Raw genomic sequence first — 16,783 nt, 5'->3', positions numbered from 1 at the left:
CAGTCAGCCCGCATGCATAGTACGTACAGGAGCACGTTTAGTGCTGTCCAGCGCATAAGGTACAATAGCTGTCAAGCGAAGCAAGCGAGCGGACGATCCTGGAAACTGGGACCTTGAGAGACGAATTCACGTGCAACCTCAGATTCGACGACAGCAGAAATTCGAACAGGCGAAGATTAAAAACGGTGCCTTTTTCGCTTTTTTCTCTCTTTCGTTCTCACACGCGCATTACATATGGTAGGATCCCGCGACTGCCTGTATATCCGACGGCCCCTGCCCCTGCCCCTGCCCCTGCCTGAGGGGTATGAGAGAAAAGAGGCAGGTAGGTAAATGCTGAACAGTCTCTCTTCTCTCTTCTCTCTTTCGCAAGTGCTATTCCCAACCCAACCCAACGCAACCCAAAGAAAACACCAAAAAACCTCGCCAAAACAACGCCAGTAAGCCCCACCAATCCAGCCCCTAAATTTACACCAGCGAAGGCGCGCGGCCCCTGCTCTCGGCGCGGGCGTCCATGCGCCTGTGCAAGCCGGTGGTGGGGACGGGCTTCTCGACGCGCAGGAGGAGCTGGAGCAGGAGCTCCATGGGCTGGAGGACGAGCCAGAGCTTGTTGGCGAAGAAGGAGAGGGTGACGGAGAGGGTGGCGACGGCGGCGTCGAGCCAGAAGTGGTTTGCGGTGGTGACGATGATGAGGAGGACGAGGAGCGGGTAGGCGAGGGCGGCGAGGGCGTAGGCGGCGCCGGCGAGGGCGGAGAGGCGCGACTGCCGGCGGGCTTTGCCCAGCAGGGCGGGCAGGAGGCCGGAGTGGTAGAGGAAGGTGCAGCCGATGGTGAAGGCGTAGGTGAAGTGCAGGGAGGGCATGGCGGCGAGCTGGTTGACGTTGCTGGACTTGACCCAGACGCTCTCGGCGTTCTCTTGGCGGACGGTGTCTTGGAAGCCGTAGGACTCGGGGAGGAGGCGGGGAGGCATGCAGGGGTAGAAGGCGAAGACGAAGAAGGCGGCGAAGTTGCCGAGGGTGATTGTGCGGCGGACGGTTGCGAAGGCGTTGTGGTTCGGCGCGACGAAGTAGTACCAAGACAGGAAGCTGAAGGAAGGTCAGTGGGAGCAAGACTTGCAAGAGGCAACCAAGTGAAACTCACGCAACAGTGCCGGGGATGTGAACCAGTGAGTAGAGCTGGTTGAACGCCGTGAGGATGCTCTGGTGGTTTTCGAGGAAGTACTTCTGAACGCTGACCTCCTTGAAGGGGAAAAGGAAGCGGAAGACCGAGTCGTGCTCAAACCACAGGATATCGAGAGCGTGCTTCTGCGCAAGCTCGGTGACCTCGTGCGCGCCCTGCAATGCGTACATGTGCGATGCGATCTTCTTTGTCATTGTGTAGACCACGTAGTTCAGAGCCCAATAGAACATCTCGATCAGAAAGGGGTACTTTTGCAGGATCCGGCTGTGCAGGTTGCCGGCGAACCTCGAAGTATCCAATTGAACCCCCCAGATTGTTTGCCTTTGTCCCAGAAATGACTTCTCGCTGCGCAGGTTGTCGCCAATCGTCTCGTCATCGCTTTCACGGTCTGAGCCGGAGAGAAGGCTGTCTGCGGACTGTGATCGCTCGTATGTTGCTCGTCGCTTTTTCTGGAAGATGCTGAAGTCGCGGTGTCGGTTGATGATGAGAGAGCCGATCATTATGCTGACGACGATCTGCGGTTTGTTTAGCTGGTGTTGTTGGGGCTCAAGGAGCAGAGTGGAGGCCTACCAGAGGTTCAAACCATTCGCGCGACTGCGATTGGGGCTTGCCCAATGCTGGTGATTCGGAAGTCATTGTGTGTGAGGGTGTTGGTGAATCAGACGGTGGTCTCGTGAGACTCCAGGCGCCGAGGTGTGTGTACAGTAGGGGTAAGCGAGAGACGCGGTTAGGGCGTAGACATTAATCGTAGGCGTATGTTGACGGTAGGTGGGTATGTACAGGGTCCGGGCAATGGCGTAGGCGCAGAGCGAAGGCAGGCACAAAAGAGCGGATGCGGAAGGCGAGGGCAAGGGAGCGAAAGAAGGACAGGAAGTATGGCCAGGCGTGGCGTGAAGAAAGCTTGATGGAGTCGGCGGCGGGTGCCTGGGAGGGAGTGCGTGCGGGCGTCAACACGAACCAGCAGATCTCCTTTCAACGGGGCCGCCCGCGGTCGCCTGGCGAATGGAGTGGGCGCGCGGGCGGCGGCAGTGGCAGACTACGGCCGGGTTTGGGTTCGGAGCAGATCCGAGGGGTGCGAGAACGAGCGGACGGGCGCAGCGGGTGGCAGTGTCTGAACCCTGCCGCGGTGGTCGCTGGCGCGGCCTGGCGTTGCCCGTCCACGCATTGCGGCGCCCCCATGGCCAGTAGTGGTGGGAGCCCCAGCGCGGTTGGTGAGCTTGCGCGGGCTTGTCGCTGCTGTGCTGGGCCCTGCCTGAGCCTGCCCTCTCGCCCTGCCATGCCTGCCTTACTGTACCGTACAGTACCGTACAGCACCTACCCACGCTACAATAGTAACGGCTCCGCGGGCGACGGACGTCGGGTCGGCCGACTGGACTGGGCTGGGCTGGGCTGAGGAGAAGTGGCCCGCGGAGCAGCAGCAGCCTCCACGCTGGCCCTGCCTACTGTATGCCATCCTCCATCCTCCTGTGCGGGAGATTGCGCCCAGCGCGCTCCATCCTCCAATCTCAAACGCCTTCACACCGGTCAGACACCACCTCGAAGCTCTGCCAGCCCGATCGGCCGCCCAATCTCCCGGCATCCGCAGCCTCGCGCGCGCCACCGCCGTCACGGCAATTTGTGCATCCGCTGTCGTCGCCGCGCGCACGCGATCAGTGACACGCGAGGCCTTGCCCGACGCAGCCAAGGAGGGCTGCTTGGCTGAAAGCTTGTTGGCCCCCCACGCAGCCAAGAGAGGCGTAGGCTCGCGTGCGCAAGTCGTGCCTTGGTGCCTTTGCGCTGCGGGCTGAAACTGTGTCCTTCGCGTTGAGCAAGTGTGCCATGCCATCAGTGGTTAGGTACCTACCTTAGGTATCTACTTTCCAATCCCGCGATCAAGCCTGCATCCGCGCGTAGCAACTGCGCACAATAATAAGCGCAAACTCTCGACTCTCCCGCTTACCACCCCATCACCGCCAGCGACGCAATCTTATTAGATGCAATCGATCATCATCTCATCAGCGACAGCCCTTCCGGCGCTTCCGGTCCTGTACCTAGCATCCGTAGTCGCCGTCGCGCAATTGCACGCTGTTACGGCGCTGTAAGCACGTCATGTGAAAACGCCAGCTTTCTCGTCCGTAGCCTGCATGTACTATAAAGTAGCGACGAGACGAAGTGCAGTAGTAGTGCTGCACCGTCATGCGACGATCTCCACTTGTGAATCCTGTGCTATTCTTGCATTGCGTGCGCCAAGTAATGGCAGTGTTCGTGGAGCGCCTCCTTCGGCGCGGCTTTCCTGCGAACGCCGCGTCGAAGCAGCGAGGCTGTGCGGCTGATCTTTGGGCGTCTAGGTACACTCCAAAGAATGAACAAAAATAAATCGCAGAGGAATTTGCAGGATTGCTAGATAGTAGCAAAAAGCAAAAGATGAAGCTCGACGATCATGTCTAGCTCCTCACAGTGGGCTCGAACCACTAACCTTCCGGTGTGCTGAGATCCTGAGATCGTAACAGCCGAACGCGCTACCGGTTGCGCCAGCGAGGATTGAATCGCTTGGATTGTGAGGATTGAGACTGTTCGGCATTTCATATACCTATGCAACACTCCATCCAACCCCCATCCTCCCGTTGGCTAAACACTATATCGATAAGCATTTGCATGCATGTGCTCATATCTCTCGTGCAGTAAAGTTTCAATCACATATCCCAGCTTTCTATAATAAATCCCATCACCTCAGCACAGCACCAACGCCACCACGTTGAATGCCATCTCCTCTCCAACGACCACGCATCCCCATGCCCTCCCACTATCCCCACCATCCCTCCACCAACAAACCCCTACGCACCCCCCCTAAACGCCCTCCTCCCCTCCCGCACCCCACTCGGCGTGCTCGAGTAGCTCGGCGGGACGTCCAGGCACGGGTTCTGCGCGAAGAAGTTGCGCGGCCGCAGCAGCACCGACATGGGCTCCGCGGGCATGATTGGGTAGTCCTCAGGCGACGGGAAGTGCGTGACGCCGAACGTGTGCCAGACCACGATGTCCTCGTTCGCGATGCTGGCGGGGCCGTTGGCCGCGATCCAGGCGGGGAGGCCTGTGACGGTGGGGGTTGTTAGATGAGATTTCTCTTCATTTTTTTTATCTCTTTGACTCTTCATTCACGTACCTTGAGACGGCTCGCCGGAGTGCTGCGGCACGTGGCGGCCGGCGGGGAACTGCTGCTCGTCTGCGTGGCGCGTGACGTGCACGGCGTGGCGGGCGAAGCCGGCGCGGTTCCAGACCAGACTGCCCTCCTTGGGCATGAGGCCGGGGACCTCGCGCGAGACGAGCTTGTACGAGACCGGGTTGCCGCTGTGAGGGTTGAGCTTGTTGGTGTTGGCGATGTCCCAGGTGCGGGAGGGGTTGTAGTCGCTGATGCCGGCGGCCATGGTCTGCAGCGGGGTCTTGCGGGCCATGAAGGCGTTGCCGTAGCGGTTCTCGCGGCTGCCGACGGGGGCGTCGCTGGCGACGGCGTCGACTTCGAAGACGGTGTTGGCGTGGCCGTCGATGGAGGGGTCGAGGCGCAGGCAGAAGAGGTGCTGGTGGTGGTGCGCGTTGACCCCGGGGTACACTTCGGTGCCGTAGGGGGCGGCGGACTCGCCAGGCGCGAGGGCGTAGGTCGATAGGATGCCGGTGAGTTTGACTTCGAGCTGGATCACGCCGTCTTGGTGCATGATCCAGTAGATGCAGTATTCGTAGTTGCCGGCGGTGAAGATTTGGCTGATGATGAGCTTGCGGGCTCTAGTAGTCGTGGAAGATTCGTCGCCTGTGGAAGGGATGAGTATCTGCTGAATGCTATCGAGAAGACTCGAACTTACGGAAATCAGTGTGCTTGAAGAGGATTCCGTCGTCCTCTTCGTGGATGCAGATTGCATTCTTGATGGTATACGGTTCGCCGTTCCTAGGCATCACCGGTCAGCTTGAGATTGATCAGGCTACCGCTGCGGGATAACCTACTTCCTCACGAACGAGGCATCCAAGTAGTGAATTGCGCCCTTGCAGTCGCAACCCATTGCGAGCGGGTTGGTCATATAGCCAGCGCCATATTCACCAAGGTCGAAGGCGTGCTTCCTATGGTGTGGGTGGTCAGGGTTACCGTAAGGCACAACCATTTCAGCGAGAGAAATGCGCCAGAAGACCTAAGCATTTATGAGATTTGAACCTGACCACTTCGAGGCGATGTATACTTACGGGTCTGACATTGCCGCGATCGTTGAAGGTGACGTTGGAAAGCACAATACCCTCCCTGTAGTTGAAACCGATGTGGAAGTTCCACTTTTGCCAGTCGATAGTCCTTCCGTCCAGCTTGAAAGACACCCCTTCGGGCTGAGTAATATGAATAGGCTTGAGATCGTCCCTGAGACCGATTTCCTTCTGAATAGACTCCGCATCGTAATTAGTCGGAGGTGCTTTGTTCAGAGGTCGGCGCTTTTCGGGGACGTCGATGTGAATGATCTCCTGGGTTTCAATATTGTAGATCGGACAGAAGTCGAGAGGGTAGGTATATTGCAGGTCGTCGACGTTGGGCCGGTAGTACATCAAAGCCTGCTGGAGCCTTGAGCCGTCGGTGAATCGCTCATCGTATCTGCGGAAGCAAGTCAATGGGAAGCTCCAAGCCTAGCTCATCAAAACCAGTTAAAGTACGCACCCAATGGTCCAGGGATCGCAGTAGACCTTGTGCATGTCTGTCGGAGGAATACCGAGAATGCCACACTGCTCAATCACTTTGGGATCCTTCCTCACAATCTCCTCAACGACCATCAGATCCTCCATAGTGATACCAGGGTAAACATCCTTAGGCTCCTCCCATCGGACAACAGCCTTAGCCTTGATATCAACCAGCACGTCGTAGATCTTGTTGCCTTTGCTGCTGGCGATGACATCCGCCATCCTAGGAAGCTCGGCATCTCCGGATTCGACCCATGTTCGGAGATCCGCCTTCTTGGGTTCCAAGAGGGTGACTGCGTTGAAAATTACATCGCTTTTCCTCTCCTTGACCACGCTGACTGCGATGGCGATCTCGTCTTCTGTCAGAGGATCGAGCGGGTGGCGAGTCTGTGTGGTCAGGCCGCCCACCTTGCCGGCCAATTGACCGAGGGTATCTTGCAAACGCTCCAATGCCATGCTTGCAGTGTATATGAAATGCTGCTATATTTTGGACCTCAGAGGTCGAGCGTTCGCAGTGAAATGTAAGATATCTTGGTAGAGATCATGTGGGGCGTCGGGTATGGGACGGGTATGGCAGATCTGAATTTCAAAAGTAAGCAGAAACATGCGTTGGGGAGGGATTGCGCCGAAGCCCGCAATCAGCACCCAATATTCTGCAAACTTTTGAGAGAAAACGCTCCCATAGCCGGCGGGGCTTGCCTGGCTATGACACGCCATCCCCGGCTATCAGGGCTCCCATCACGCCGTGTTTGCCTGTCAGCCTGTATCCATTTGTTATCGAATCCACTAGCAGCCATAAGTGGCTGCTGATTTTACGTGATGCCATGCCCCGCGATAACCGTTCCCGACAGCGTGTGTCGCAGGCGTGCATTCCCTGCGGCCAGCGCAAGACGAAAGTGAGTTACTTGTGTGTGGTTGGGAGTACGTATTCGGATCTCGCTAATGGCCCGCTGTAGTGTGATGGCGTAGTACCAACGTGTAATCAATGCTCGGAGAATTCGAGGCATTGCCATTATGGCATATCGAAAAGAAATAAAACGTTCGTCCAGCTCCTTCCAACGACATCGTTGCGACCAGGCTTTATTGATACGGGCATGATAACAGACGTAGACCATCCTTGATTCTTAGCAACAGCGCAAGATTGCCGTCCAGAGTCTTGCAGAAAGAGGATAACAGTCGAAGCGAACGATTGCCTCGGAATGACATTCAAAGCGCGACTGCTTCGACGGGGAGCTGGACGAATCATGAAGACGAGACAGCATCCCTCTCGAGCCTCGCGCACGACAGACGAGGCAGTAGCGGCCAGGAAAATGACCTCGCAGTCAGCAATGAGATGTCGGCCAGACTCTTCAAGGCCTACTTTGCGAACATACACCCTATATGGCCCATCCTATACATGCCAATGCACGATACCGGCAGCAGCAGCGTGGACTCAGATGCATTCGCCCCAGCAGTGCTGTACGCGGTCTACTCGATAGCGGCATGTGTAGAGATCTCGAACTCGAGCCCCAGGGAGACTCCTGGAGATCAAATCCCATCTCCGGCGGTGTTTTTCGAAGCGGCGTTGCTGGCTTTGCAGAAGAAGGAAGGGAACACCCGAGCATCCAGCGTCTTCCATCCACTAAACTTCATTAATCCATCCATCGAAAGCTGTCAGACCCTGGTCATACTGGCTTTGCAGCAGCACGGGCTCGGCGAGGGCTCCAATGCTGCGATGCTCTGTAACATTGCTGGAGGCATGGCCATTGATCTGAAGCTGAATGAGAGTCGACCGGCGGAGACAGACCACATCAAGACCCAAGTGGCATCGCGTTTATGGTGGAACGTGTACATTCTCGACAAGGTACTCGCCTGCGGCTTGAGCAGACCCATATCGTTGAGGTCTGAGGATACTACCGCGCCCTATCCCTCAACAGCCGAGTCGGACGAATTCTACCTACTACAGTTCCGGCGAAGCGACACTGAAGAGGTTGTCCGGATCAAATCACACACCATGTCAGGATTTGAGCTGACAATCCAATTATGTATGATCTTGGAGGATCTTCTACGAGCTACATGCTCGGTCACCAGTAAGCAGCGGATTTGCAGCGATTTTGAGGCTGCCGAGGCCATGCGAATGTCCTTGTGGAACAGACTGAAGGAATTCAATGTGACTTTGAAGAAGTCTAACATATCGACTATGGCGAATGGCCTGTTCCGACCGAATGTGCCACCAGTGGCAATCATCAACAGTATGGTAAGTCGTTCCTGGTTCATATGCGTCTCACAGATTGTGAGCATGATGTTACCCACCACCCAAGACTGAACGAAGTCACGGTGACTTGCAATGATGGCTGACATCCAAGCTAGTGGACACTAGCATCCATGATCCTCGTCAACAGACCCTTCCATTTCTACTGGCTAGAATACGACTGGTCACCAGCCCAGCAGTTACAACCCGGCCACCAACCCATCGAGGCATGTCTATCTGCAGCCAGAGACATGTGCGCCATACTGGCCGCGTACGTCGAAGACCTCACACGGTTGCCCTGCGATATCATCTTCCCAATTGTGCTCGCGGCTGCAACATTATGGCAACACGGCACAGAAACCGAGAGCCAGCACAGTCAGTACGAGGTGCAGCAGCAAATCGATCTTTGCGTCAAATGCCTGTCGATCGTTGGAAAAGCCTGGGCAAATGCTGGAGAATGCCGACGGCGCTTGATGCGAGGTAACGAAGACGATCAAGACTCGTGTTCGAGCTGAAGCTAATCAGCATTCCAGATTTTGCTGGAGCATCATCAACTAATGCGACCGATGGCGCCTACGACCAAACACACGTCAACGGCTATCATCCACACCCTGTCAAGCCTAGCCAAGGAGCATCGAGTTTTGCCATGAATAACGCGACTGCGCCACTGCCTCTTCTGGAGGCCAACAATGGCATGGGAAACGTTTCAGGTGAAGGGAACTATCCTTTCCTCGACGTCCTAGGACCGAGACTTGATGAGTTTGCTTCTTCCGATGAGGGCTTTCGAGCATACCTTGAGACGCAGCTCAGTCAATATGGATTGCCGGACTTCTAGTGTTGAACGCATCATTGAGGTGCCTATGCATGAGTTTGGTGGAACAGCTAATACCGAATGTATGATCTCCAGGGCCATGTCACTTGATCTATATCACGGCGCACGACATCTCCCATGCGGAATGTTAAGTCCGCTTGATGATCAAGCTGCCTACAAAGTCAAAGCGATATGAACAGCACAATGTTTCCGTGAACATCAATTGTACGATTGAAATCAGCAAGCCTGGTCTAGCGGTTATGATTTCTGTCTAACAACAGTTGCAACATGCAAGCTGATGGCAGCACAGAAGGTTCCTGGTTCGATTCCGGGGGTTTGTAACAGATGTTCACCTTATCTTTTGCTTTTGCTCAGGTAGTATCCATGAATGTAGGTATTATGGATGACTTTTTGCCGTTCTTCCGCGTCCGCAGCAACATTTATGTCCCATCCTGACGGAGTGCGAAGGTGTCCATCGTTATGAGGTCTAAGTAACTGTCGCGCCATTCATGAAGCCATTGTACGAAGCGAATTGATTGATTCTATTCACGAGACTAGCGTAGAATACCCAGCTTCTCTATACATGATAGTGTTGCCTATGTATAATTCGTCTTCACCCGAATGCATGGTATTTTTGCGTCCTGAAGAAACGGCGTCCGAGCGCTGTGGCCCGCGCTGTTGCTGCCTTGATCGCGTCGAGTGGCGTCGGTTGGCAAGCCGCCTTGCCTTTCCCGTTGACTTGACATTGGCCAAACACAAAGCTGTTGGCTAGATCAAGTCACGCCGTCGCTTCTTACAATCATGTCATTCGACGACCCATAGTATAAGAGACCGTACTCTGCTTCGAGGCTCCGCAGAAGAGAGCTCATCCTCGAACTGCGCATTACAACTTCACTCACACTCTCACGTTCGAACATCATGGACGCCGCCACGATACTGCCTCAACTCCCGGTTGACCATGCTCAATTCATCGAGTATGTCGCGGACAATCAGGATACACCAATGTCAAATCTGTTACAACCATTCCAGCACTACGAGGCCGAGTTACGCAAGGTGTTTGCCCAGCAGCCAGAGCATGCTGCTGCGAGTGGCACCAGCGTTGTACCAGTCTTCGCGGGTCACGAAAACAAGGTCAAGATCCGCGCTCGTAATCTTGAGGCTGAGTCGGAGAAGGAAAAGGACAGCTACATCATGCCGCTTCTTCCCAATGAACGCAAACCCGACGGCGCGCCCGCCATCGCTCAATCTCTACAGGAGTTCAAGACGAACTTCAACATCTTTTCCGAGTCTTCGCTTGTTGACCTCGACTGGAGCAACGTTGTTGTCGCGGGTTCTGCAGTGGTAACCTCCTTGTTGTCGATTCCCAAACCACATGCCGGGTCCAAGAGGAATCTTCGACGCTACTTCCATGAGATTGTCGCTCCAGCCTCGGATGTCGACATCTTTTTGTACGATTTGACGGAGGCACAGGCCATTGAGAAGATCAAGCAAATAGAGAAGAATGTGCGAGATGCCTTGTTGGTAGAGACTACGACCATCCGCACCAAGAACACAATTACGATCGCCAGCCAGTATCCAGTTCGCCATGTGCAGATCGTGCTGCGCATCTACAAATCCGTCGCCGAGATTCTCACTGGATTCGATGTCGACTGCAGTTGTGCCGCCTTCGACGGAAACCAAGTATGGGCTAGCCCGAGGGCGCTCGCTGCTTACATGACACAGACAAATACGATCGACTTGTCACGCCGCTCGCCATCGTATGAGAACAGGCTTTCGAAGTATCGCCACCGTGGATTCGAAGTCAAATTCCCTGGACTGGATAGATCTCGCATCGACCCGACCATTTATGAGCGCAGCTTCTTCCGCACGGAAGGACTCGCTCGTCTTCTAATCCTGGAGAAACTGCCGAAGAGTTCGGAACGCGAAGCGTATATCGACCAACGTCGACAAGAGAGAGGACGTCCCGCAGCTGATCGCTCTCGAATGAGGCGACGCTTCATCAGAGGCAACATCAAGAACAAATGGGAGGACGAAGTCGCCGAATGGGATGACGTCGACGAAGCCTCGTCCAACTATCACACCTGTTCGATACCGTACGGGCCAAAATTTCATGCGCGGAAGATCGAGAAGATTCTGTTTACGAAAGACATGCGTAAGTTGACCACTGATGACTTTCAAGAATCGTTCTAATGACATGCCTGCGCAGTGCTGAATGCGGAATGGAACAAGCCGAAGGACCGTGAAGTCAATTTGCACAGACATCCTGCCTTCTTCGGGTCTGTAGAAGATGTCATTGGTGACTGCTGTGGCGATTGCCCTGCTGCTGTCACCGTTGAGGAGGAAGAAGTTGCCGAGCAAGAGAGCAAGAGCTTCATCTCTGGACCCATCGGCTTCATCGAGGATGACCCCGGCAGACAAGCGATCGGTAGCTTCAACCCCTTGAGCCCCGAGCAGTACACCGACATGGCGTATGTTGGAAACACGCAGATGCTTTGTCAAGCCATTGTCGATGGGGATCTGGAATATGTTCGGCAATGGCTCGAACAGGAAGGAAACGATCCGAACACGCGAGATCATACCGGAAGGTGTCCACTCCACCTCGCAGTTTCCTGCTCTACCCTCAGTATCGTCCAGGCACTCATCGAAAAGGGAGCTCGTATCGTTGCTCGTCTTGTTGACGGCAAGACTGCCCTCCACATTGCTTGCATTCGCGGCGATGTACAGATGGCGTCTGCACTGCTGCGCAAGAGTGAAGAAAACGAGGAAAAGGCCGCCGACCAACTCGAAGCACGCCGCAAGTTGCGCTCAGCCGCGAGGTCTGCTGATGGTCAAACACAGGCTTCCGTAGAAGAATCTACGTTCGATATGGTCGACGAGATGGACACAGACACCAACGTTGATGCCACGACCGAAGGCTCGATTATCAACATCCAAAATCTGAAGGTGGACACAAACGAGAAAGCTGACGAAACAGATGACAGTCCGGATGTATACGATGTGAACGTCTTGGCATGGGATACTCCAACCTCCCCTCTTCACCTTGCAGTGCTTCATGGCCATGCTGAACTAGTCAAATGCCTAGTCCAAGACTTCGGCGCAGATGTTCTGCTGCCGGTAGTCCCAACAGGACTTTATCATCGCGACACAATCCCTGCAATACTCACCCTCTCACTGGCTCTCAAGTTGACGCCTCAGAAGGCATCCGAAGTCACACGCTTACTTTTCGAACTGGGCGCCTCAAGCGCACAAGCGGATATGACGCATGTGACTGCTTTGCAGAGCTGCATTGCATACGAGCCCGCTTTGCTCAACACATACTTCGCCTCCGATCCGACAGGTGTCAGCCGCGCGATCAAGAACGTTTCTGCCTCAGGAAATAGCTGGCGGGTCGCCATTTCTGCACCCCTGCTCACAGCGATTGACACAAGAGACACAGAGACTGCTCTTCGCCTGCTCCGCGCCGGAGCGAAGGCTCATGTCCCTTTCGAAGCGTATCTCAAGGCAGTGGACACCCATGTTGACAAGGCTCATTTCGAGGAGAGAGTCCAACAGCCAGTCATCTCCGCTGTCCACGCCGAGATGCCGGTGCTTACTCGCGCCCTAGTGGAGGAATTCGGCATTGATTGCAACACTCTGACACCAGAGGGCTACAAAGCCGCGCACGGAGTCTCGTGGTATTCTCGCTGGGATACTCGATCTCTCCTCGACCTTGTGAAGGAGAAGATACAGAGCTTGTCATCGTGGAAACCCGACAATGGAACAACCTATCTTCCGCCACCCGTTTTGGAGGATTCTGTCTACCTCTCCAAGTACGAGGCCGGGTCCTATCAATATCATTTTGCTGCGTCGCGGGTCCAGTGGGCAAGAGAAAAGCGCCGGTTCGGGCAGAATAGTTACAACCACGAGGCAAATCCAGAAGTCGGGGCAGGAGAGAAGAAGGAAGCCATCTCCGCCATGATCGACGAGTTTCGGAAGCTCGAAGCATTCCTGGAAGCACGGTCAGCCAAAACCTTGCGCGAGCTTCATCCGAACGTTGAAGTCGATGATTCACGCAACAATCGATACGGACATGATCGAAACGCGGAAGAGAGGCCATTCGAAGTCAAGTTCGATTTCCACATTTCCATTCCGGACGAAGAGGTTCGCGAGAGATACATACGCTTATTTGAGGCTGCATGGGCTGGCGATACCAAGACCGTGAACGAACTTACGCTCACGTCGTGGCAAGACGCGGTAGGCGAGACACGCCCGCCACTGCAGATCGCAGTGATGGACAAAAGCCTTGACTCGCCGTTTACACTCGCGGTCTTCCGTGGGCACCTCGAGCTTGCCACGGCAATTGTGAAGATCGCTCAGGCGCAGTATACACCTCCTGATGCGCCTAAGCAACGTCAGTACCATATCGCCAGCGACACAGAGTCTGATGATATGGATGTCGACGAAGAAGAAGATGGCACTGGAGTCGCGCTGAGTTCCGAGATCATCCACGATCAGGCCACCATCGAAGATATCGGCAACGTGTCACTTCTGGTCAAGAGCCCTGTCGATCCAGCTACCATGCTGTCCTGGAAATGTCCGAATGATATCAAAGATCGTGAGAAGACGGCGCCGTCCGAGGGCAAGCGAGAATCGAGCCCTGGTGACCTAATCGAGCTGAGCCTGGCCCGGAACGACCTGAGTCTGCTGAACTACATTCTGGCCTTGCGAAAGGAGTATCCAGTCAAGTCCAAGGCAAAAGCTGCAAATGAACCGGAAGACTCAGTCAGGCACGCCGTGAGTAAATCTACCCTCTCGCGAGCCTTCCAGTGGAGCCATTCCCACGTTCTTGCCGAGTTTTTGCAGCATACAGGTGCTGGCATTCCTTTGGACGAGCTCGCACACATGAGCGGCGTTGAAGATGTTGCAGAAAAGCCAAGGTACTATCAAGGGTTGAATGTGAGAGGCAAGAAGAGGAAAGCCTGGGCGGATGCCGGTCGATACGGACACAGGTACGATGGACCGGAGCTGCAGACCCCACCGCTGCTTCTGGCAGCAAAGCATGGCTCTCTCGAAAGCGTTGAGTGGCTTTTGAGCGACGCCCCTCTACGCTGTTACAAGCAGTTCGCTTCAGACCATCAGGACGACAAGAGAATCCAAGCACTATCAAGGTCAGAGGGCGGCTTTGACCGTGCAGTCAAGACATTCTTGAGTGATCGCTCGCATCTAGCAATCCACTGCTGCATCATCGGCGAGCAGACCGCAAACTCGCTAAAGATACTCAAGTATCTTGTGGACGCCATGCCCGATGCCCTGGAGGCAAAATCATCGGATGGATTCACGCCGCTTTTGATCGCTTTCCGGCTGCACCGCATCGATGCAGCTAAGATCCTGATCGATGCTGGCGCCGATCAGACCGCTCGCGACAAGCAGGGCTTGAACCTCTTGCACCAGATCTTGTGGAAGGCTCCAGCCGATGAAGGGGTCGCGCAAGTGCGCGCATTGTTCGATATCGTCGACAAGCGTCTGTTGCCCGAAATGTGGACCCAGAGATGCTCAGCTCACCCCGGTGCTCTGACACCTCTGGCACTATGGGTATCCTTCGGCATCGTAAAAGGTCGCCAAAATTGCGAGATGCTTCGCCTTATCCTGGAATATAGCGAAGGCTCAGAGCTGGGAATGTTCAATGGAGAAGGCAACACCCCGCTTCACGTATTGGTGCGCATGGGCGTATCGTCACGGGATCCGGATGCGCCTTGGTTCCCCGACCTTGCCGGAATCATGCTGGAATATCGACCCGACCTCGTGAACAGAGAAAACGCGATGGGCAGAACGCCGCTGGAGATGGTCGAGGACGCCAGAATCGCCTATGCATGCTCCAAACCACTCGCAACGGCCTTCGAACAGCACGCAACCTTCAGGTTCAAACTTGGCCTGTTTGCTCAGGAGTATCCCTCGATCACTGACGCGCCAGCACAGGCTTTTGTGCAAGGCGGCCGTGATGCCAGCAGCCATGGGCGCTACGATCACGCTCACTACCTTCTTGAAGTGTTCACGGAGCTCTTCGACGATACCATGGCCCGTCTCACTGCAGCAGGCAATGACAAACGGAGGTTGGTAAGCCTCAACGAAGCCTCTGAAGTTGCGCGCAGACTGGCCGACGTGCAGCGCAAGCAGATTGAGACTGTGGTCGATGACGAGGACATGGATCCGGTGGTGCAAAAGACGATTCAAGATGAGGTGCAGCTCTGGATGACCTCTGGTATCATCGGATGATCGAGGGTGATTATACATACAATTCAGGGGGCTGGACGGTCGCGGGTTCGGCACACGAAGGGATGCGATGATCCTCGGCTTAACGTACGAAACGGTTTCTTTAGCAGAAAGATGTATTGATGAAGTTTGTTCTGTGATATACTAGCACTCTCGCACTTGCTGCGAGGACAGAAACAATTCTGCATGGCAAGGGAGTCATGATACATTGGAGAGGAATATCAGTCGCTCGAACGCCTGTTTAATGCCATGGGTGGACGGCAAAGACTCCATGTCTACCAGCGAGAGCGCTGAAAAGCTGACCTAAAGTCGCTGGCTGTCGGAGCAGTCAGTTAAGGAACGATAGCCCACTTGCAACGATTCAGAAACACGTACCGTAGCCTCCAACTCCGCCGCAATCACCTTCTTCTCGTTTCATGTCTGCTTCCGGGAGCCACTCCCTGATCTTCTCTAGCCTGTTGTGGTTGCTGGGGTGCGTGCTGAGAAACTGAGGTGGCGCGCCCTGCTCCTCCTTTTCCATGCGTGCCCAAAGCTCCATCGCGGCCTCTGGGTTGTAGCAACTTTCCGCCATCATCAAGAGCCCAATGTAGTCTGCCTCTGATTCTTGCGCTCTCGAGCCAGGGCGCATGAAAGCGTAGTCCACGAAGAGGTTACCGAAGCCCGCATCGATGCCCAACAAAAGGGAACCGATTACTGCGAAGGCAAGTAGGAAATTGGACTGCGACATGCGCTCCGCAGCGTGGTGAGCGACATTGTGCGCAATCTCGTGACCAAGGACCGCAGCCAGCCCGTCGTCGCCCTGGCACACGTCCAGAATGCCGCTGAAAACGAACACTTTCCCGCCAGGTATAACGAAGGCATTTTTCATATCGTCGTTGATGACGTGCACCTCCCACTTCTCACTCTCAAGGCCTGAGTGCGGAATCAGGCGATTAAGGACGCGCTGGACCATGCGAGATTTGGGGTGGCTTGCCGGAAGTATCTGGCGTCCATACTCTTGCAGTGTCTGCTCATACATCATTTGGCCCGTCTTTGCTTCAGTCTCGGGTGAGACGATGTTGAAGCGGCGCCTATGTGACACGGGCACTTCTTCCAGGTTGTATACGTATACTCCCCCTACAAAACCACCGATTCCTGCCACATGGTAGTAGAAGTGCGGGTGTGATGCCCATTTGCGAAAACCGCTGCGTGTCGCCCGGAATCGGTTGTAGTTGAACGGTTGACGGTACCCTCGTTGCTGCTTTTGTCCTTGTCGCAGGTTACTCCAGAATGGCCGCACTCCTGTTCGCGGTCTTGTGGTGTTCGATGTGAATGTGCGGAGTGCTGGCTGGCGAGGGACCTTTGTGCTCGCTCGCTGGGTTGGAGACACAAGGTGAGGCCGCGTGAGGCCTCGCGTCACGAAAGACATGGAGAAGGGAAGAGCACGCGCAAGCATGTAGTTGATGTTGGAACTCTCACCGTGTTTGGGGGTATCAAGATGCCGTCGATTGCGAACAGCGAGCAGAAATATACTGGAGACTGCCTGGCTGCAACTGTGTAGGTAACCATGAGCTGATGCTGCGTAACGAGTGACGGCCTTTCGGCCTCAGCGTTCGCTCTTGCCCAGCGGCTCGGCCCGCGCATCGCAATGCCATTCCG

The 16,783-nt window shown here is 55.2% G+C and overlaps 5 protein-coding genes across 5 annotated transcripts; 2 read left to right on the top strand and 3 right to left on the bottom strand.

Annotated features, from left to right (window-relative positions):
• Positions 1-465: 465 nt before the first annotated feature.
• Positions 466-1,811, bottom strand: WHR41_02658 (uncharacterized protein; the record flags this gene model as incomplete). The annotated part of the gene is made up of 3 exons (XM_069371264.1): positions 466-1,081; positions 1,137-1,690; positions 1,746-1,811. 3 exons carry the CDS (start codon positions 1,809-1,811, stop codon positions 466-468), a joined length of 1,236 nt encoding a protein of 411 aa, XP_069231827.1.
• A 2,177-nt stretch (positions 1,812-3,988) lies between these two features.
• WHR41_02657 (uncharacterized protein) lies at positions 3,989-6,380 on the bottom strand (the record flags this gene model as incomplete). The annotated part of the gene is made up of 6 exons (XM_069371263.1): positions 5,836-6,380; positions 5,379-5,772; positions 5,145-5,326; positions 5,006-5,088; positions 4,315-4,953; positions 3,989-4,242 (listed from the first exon to the last, which is right to left on the bottom strand). Exons 1-6 carry the CDS (start codon positions 6,309-6,311, stop codon positions 3,989-3,991), a joined length of 2,028 nt encoding a protein of 675 aa, XP_069231824.1. The 5' UTR covers positions 6,312-6,380.
• A 255-nt stretch (positions 6,381-6,635) lies between these two features.
• Positions 6,636-8,920, top strand: WHR41_02656 (uncharacterized protein; the record flags this gene model as incomplete). The annotated part of the gene is made up of 5 exons (XM_069371262.1): positions 6,636-6,751; positions 6,812-6,894; positions 6,960-8,091; positions 8,205-8,565; positions 8,619-8,920. The coding sequence occupies exons 1-5, from the start codon at positions 6,680-6,682 to the stop codon at positions 8,918-8,920; spliced, it is 1,950 nt and encodes a 649-aa protein (XP_069231825.1). The 5' UTR covers positions 6,636-6,679.
• A 788-nt stretch (positions 8,921-9,708) lies between these two features.
• On the top strand, positions 9,709-15,550 carry WHR41_02655 (uncharacterized protein). Its single transcript, XM_069371261.1, has 2 exons — positions 9,709-11,048; positions 11,103-15,550. Exons 1-2 carry the CDS (start codon positions 9,815-9,817, stop codon positions 15,146-15,148), a joined length of 5,280 nt encoding a protein of 1,759 aa, XP_069231822.1. The 5' UTR covers positions 9,709-9,814; the 3' UTR covers positions 15,149-15,550.
• Positions 15,244-16,673, bottom strand: WHR41_02654 (uncharacterized protein). The gene is made up of 2 exons (XM_069371260.1): positions 15,521-16,673; positions 15,244-15,461 (listed from the first exon to the last, which is right to left on the bottom strand). The coding sequence occupies exons 1-2, from the start codon at positions 16,578-16,580 to the stop codon at positions 15,421-15,423; spliced, it is 1,101 nt and encodes a 366-aa protein (XP_069231823.1). The 5' UTR covers positions 16,581-16,673; the 3' UTR covers positions 15,244-15,420.
• Between the last annotated feature and the right edge of the window lie 110 nt (positions 16,674-16,783).

This window comes from Cladosporium halotolerans, assembly GCF_011745625.1.
Source record: "Cladosporium halotolerans strain TM138-S3 chromosome Unknown Sca6, whole genome shotgun sequence".
Lineage (NCBI taxonomy): Eukaryota > Fungi > Ascomycota > Dothideomycetes > Cladosporiales > Cladosporiaceae > Cladosporium > Cladosporium halotolerans.
This window is presented reverse-complemented; position numbering and strand designations above follow the sequence as displayed.

What these genes read in the sequence shown, in the direction of transcription:
- WHR41_02655 (XM_069371261.1), top strand. Translation starts at nt 9,815, where the DNA reads ATGGACGCCGCCACGATACTGCCTCAACTCCCGGTTGACCATGCTCAA. An exon ending in TCTGTTTACGAAAGACATGC is followed by an intron (nt 11,049 to 11,102) that starts GTAAGTTGACCA and finishes ATGCCTGCGCAG; the next exon opens with TGCTGAATGCGGAATGGAAC.
- WHR41_02654 (XM_069371260.1), bottom strand. Translation starts at nt 16,580, where the DNA reads ATGCTTGCGCGTGCTCTTCCCTTCTCCATGTCTTTCGTGACGCGAGGC. An exon ending in CGGCGGAGTTGGAGGCTACG is followed by an intron (nt 15,462 to 15,520) that starts GTACGTGTTTCT and finishes CTGCTCCGACAG; the next exon opens with CCAGCGACTTTAGGTCAGCT.